The 2,565-nt window shown below is 55.6% G+C and overlaps 1 protein-coding gene across 1 annotated transcript in view; it reads left to right on the top strand.

Annotated features, from left to right (window-relative positions):
- The window catches only part of LOC108803320 (intraflagellar transport protein 172 homolog), a gene marked incomplete at its 5' end in the record, with an annotated part of 31,082 nt that overhangs the window by 12,118 nt on the left and 16,399 nt on the right, over positions 1-2,565 (top strand). Inside the window, 3 exons of the mRNA XM_018575167.1 lie at positions 158-268; positions 1,600-1,719; positions 2,401-2,496. Coding sequence (XP_018430669.1) covers positions 158-268; positions 1,600-1,719; positions 2,401-2,496 — 327 coding nt within the window. The remainder of the gene's footprint in view (positions 1-157; positions 269-1,599; positions 1,720-2,400; positions 2,497-2,565) is intronic.

Below are 2,565 nucleotides of genomic sequence, written 5' to 3'. Positions count from 1 at the left end.
CTGACCTCCCCTGACTTCTGCTGACCTCCCCTGACTTCTGCTGACCTCCCCTGACTTCTGCTGACCTCCCCTGACTTCTGCTGACCTCCCCTGACTTCTGCTGACCTCCCCTGACTTCTGCTGACCTCCCCTGACCTCATTGTCTTTCCATACACAGAACTTCAACATTTACAAGCGGATCTTTGTGGAGATGGTGAATGCCGAGGGCATGAACTGCACGGAGGTCTACCACACCTGGGCCAGCCTGCGGGACCTCCTCTACTCCTTGGTGAGCGCTCCCATGTACCTCATCGCTGTATTCTGTCTTTGTGTAGCCACGGCGATATCTCTGGATGGAGCTACAGAGGAATGGAGCCATTGGGTCACGGTTCAGTAAGCGGGAGGAGCATGGACCTCAGACTGGGGGGAGGAGCATGGACCTCAGACTGGGGAGAGGAGGACCATGGACCTCAGACTGGGGGGAGGAGGACCATGGACCTCAGACTGGGGGGAGGAGGACCATGGACCTCAGACTGGGGGGAGGAGGACCATGGACCTCAGACTGGGGGGAGGAGGACCATGGACCTCAGACTGGGGGGAGGAGGACCATGGACCTCAGACTGGGGGGAGGAGGACCATGGACCTCAGACTGGGGGGAGGAGGACCATGGACCTCAGACTGGGGGGAGGAGGACCATGGACCTCAGACTGGGGGGAGGAGGACCATGGACCTCAGACTGGGGGGAGGAGGACCATGGACCTCAGACTGGGGGGAGGAGGACCATGGACCTCAGACTGGGGGGAGGAGGACCATGGACCTCAGACTGGGGGGAGGAGGACCATGGACCTCAGACTGGGGGGAGGAGGACCATGGACCTCAGACTGGGGGGAGGAGGACCATGGACCTCAGACTGGGGGGAGGAGGACCATGGACCTCAGACTGGGGGGAGGAGGACCATGGACCTCAGACTGGGGGGAGGAGGACCATGGACCTCAGACTGGGGGGAGGAGGACCATGGACCTCAGACTGGGGGGAGGAGGACCATGGACCTCAGACTGGGGGGAGGAGGACCATGGACCTCAGACTGGGGGGAGGAGGACCATGGACCTCAGACTGGGGGGAGGAGGACCATGGACCTCAGACTGGGGGGAGGAGGACCATGGACCTCAGACTGGGGGGAGGAGGACCATGGACCTCAGACTGGGGGGAGGAGGACCATGGACCTCAGACTGGGGGGAGGAGGACCATGGACCTCAGACTGGGGGGAGGAGGACCATGGACCTCAGACTGGGGGGAGGAGGACCATGGACCTCAGACTGGGGGGAGGAGGACCATGGACCTCAGACTGGGGGGAGGAGGACCATGGACCTCAGACTGGGGGGAGGAGGACCATGGACCTCAGACTGGGGGGAGGAGGACCATGGACCTCAGACTGGGGGGAGGAGGACCATGGACCTCAGACTGGGGGGAGGAGGACCATGGACCTCAGACTGGGGGGAGGAGGACCATGGACCTCAGACTGGGGGGAGGAGGACCATGGACCTCAGACTGGGGGGTACCTGAGACTGGGGGGGGGGGGTATCTGGGGGTGATAATGGGGCTTATACTTTGTTTCGGCAGTGTGAGAATCTGGTGAAATCCAGTGAGGTGAATTCTCCGGCACACCGAGAGTTTGAGCTGATGATGCTGATCGCTCATTATTACGCAACGCGATCGGCAGCACAGGGAGTACAGCCGCTGGTGAGTCCTCTTATCCCATCCCCTGTCCTCCCACCTCACCCCCTGTCCTCCCACCTTTACAGTTTACATTAATTTTTGAGCCAGAGTGTCTGTCAGTCCCACCGACATGACATTCCAGATAAAACAGCTGGAACAGACAATTGTCATTTTATGTCTATGGACAATTTTACTGAATAACCATAGCACCTAAGAGGTAACTTTCTTTTGTTGTGGGTTAGATGAACAATAGCAAGACTTTCAAGAGAGGGGATTAAAGAAAACAAATCCTAAGTGTATTGATCTGTTCTTCTCCAGCCAATTAATTCAAATGAAGTTAACACAACTTGGACAAAAGACAAGTGGAATATTAAAGTCTATTTGGTGACAGAGAGAGAATTTCAAAAATATTTTTTATCAGACCAGATCTTTTAGTATTGTCTAAATGTTTTGTTGCTGTAGTTTTACTCCGTGGCCAATTTTTTATTAGGATTTCCCATTTTATATGTGTTTTACAATGTAACATTGCGTTTAACCTGATTTCTTTACTCCGTGTATTTTCCTTTATCTGTAGGTAGAATATATATTCACAGATAAGACTGGAACGCTGACAGAGAACAACATGGAATTTATTGGCCCTCTCCTCGTCTGTCGCCCCGTCTCTGTCTCTCTCTGCTGACTTCGCTGACCTTGTCTCTCTTACAGGACGTTGTGGCCGCCCGGCTCTGCATCTCCCTCCTGCGTCACACGGACCTTCTCCCTGCAGACAAAGCTTTCTATGAGGCCGGAATGGCTGCCAAGGTAGATCAGACTGAGGTGGTGGTGGGGAGAGGAGGTGGGTGGAGGGTTGGTGGGGGGGACACAAATATT

Source organism: Nanorana parkeri, unplaced genomic scaffold (assembly GCF_000935625.1).
Source record: "Nanorana parkeri isolate BGI_ZX_2015 unplaced genomic scaffold, ASM93562v1 scaffold3600, whole genome shotgun sequence".
NCBI lineage: Eukaryota > Metazoa > Chordata > Amphibia > Anura > Dicroglossidae > Nanorana > Nanorana parkeri.
The sequence above is the reverse complement of the archived record's forward strand: the minus strand, read 5'-3'. Positions and strand labels throughout refer to the sequence as shown.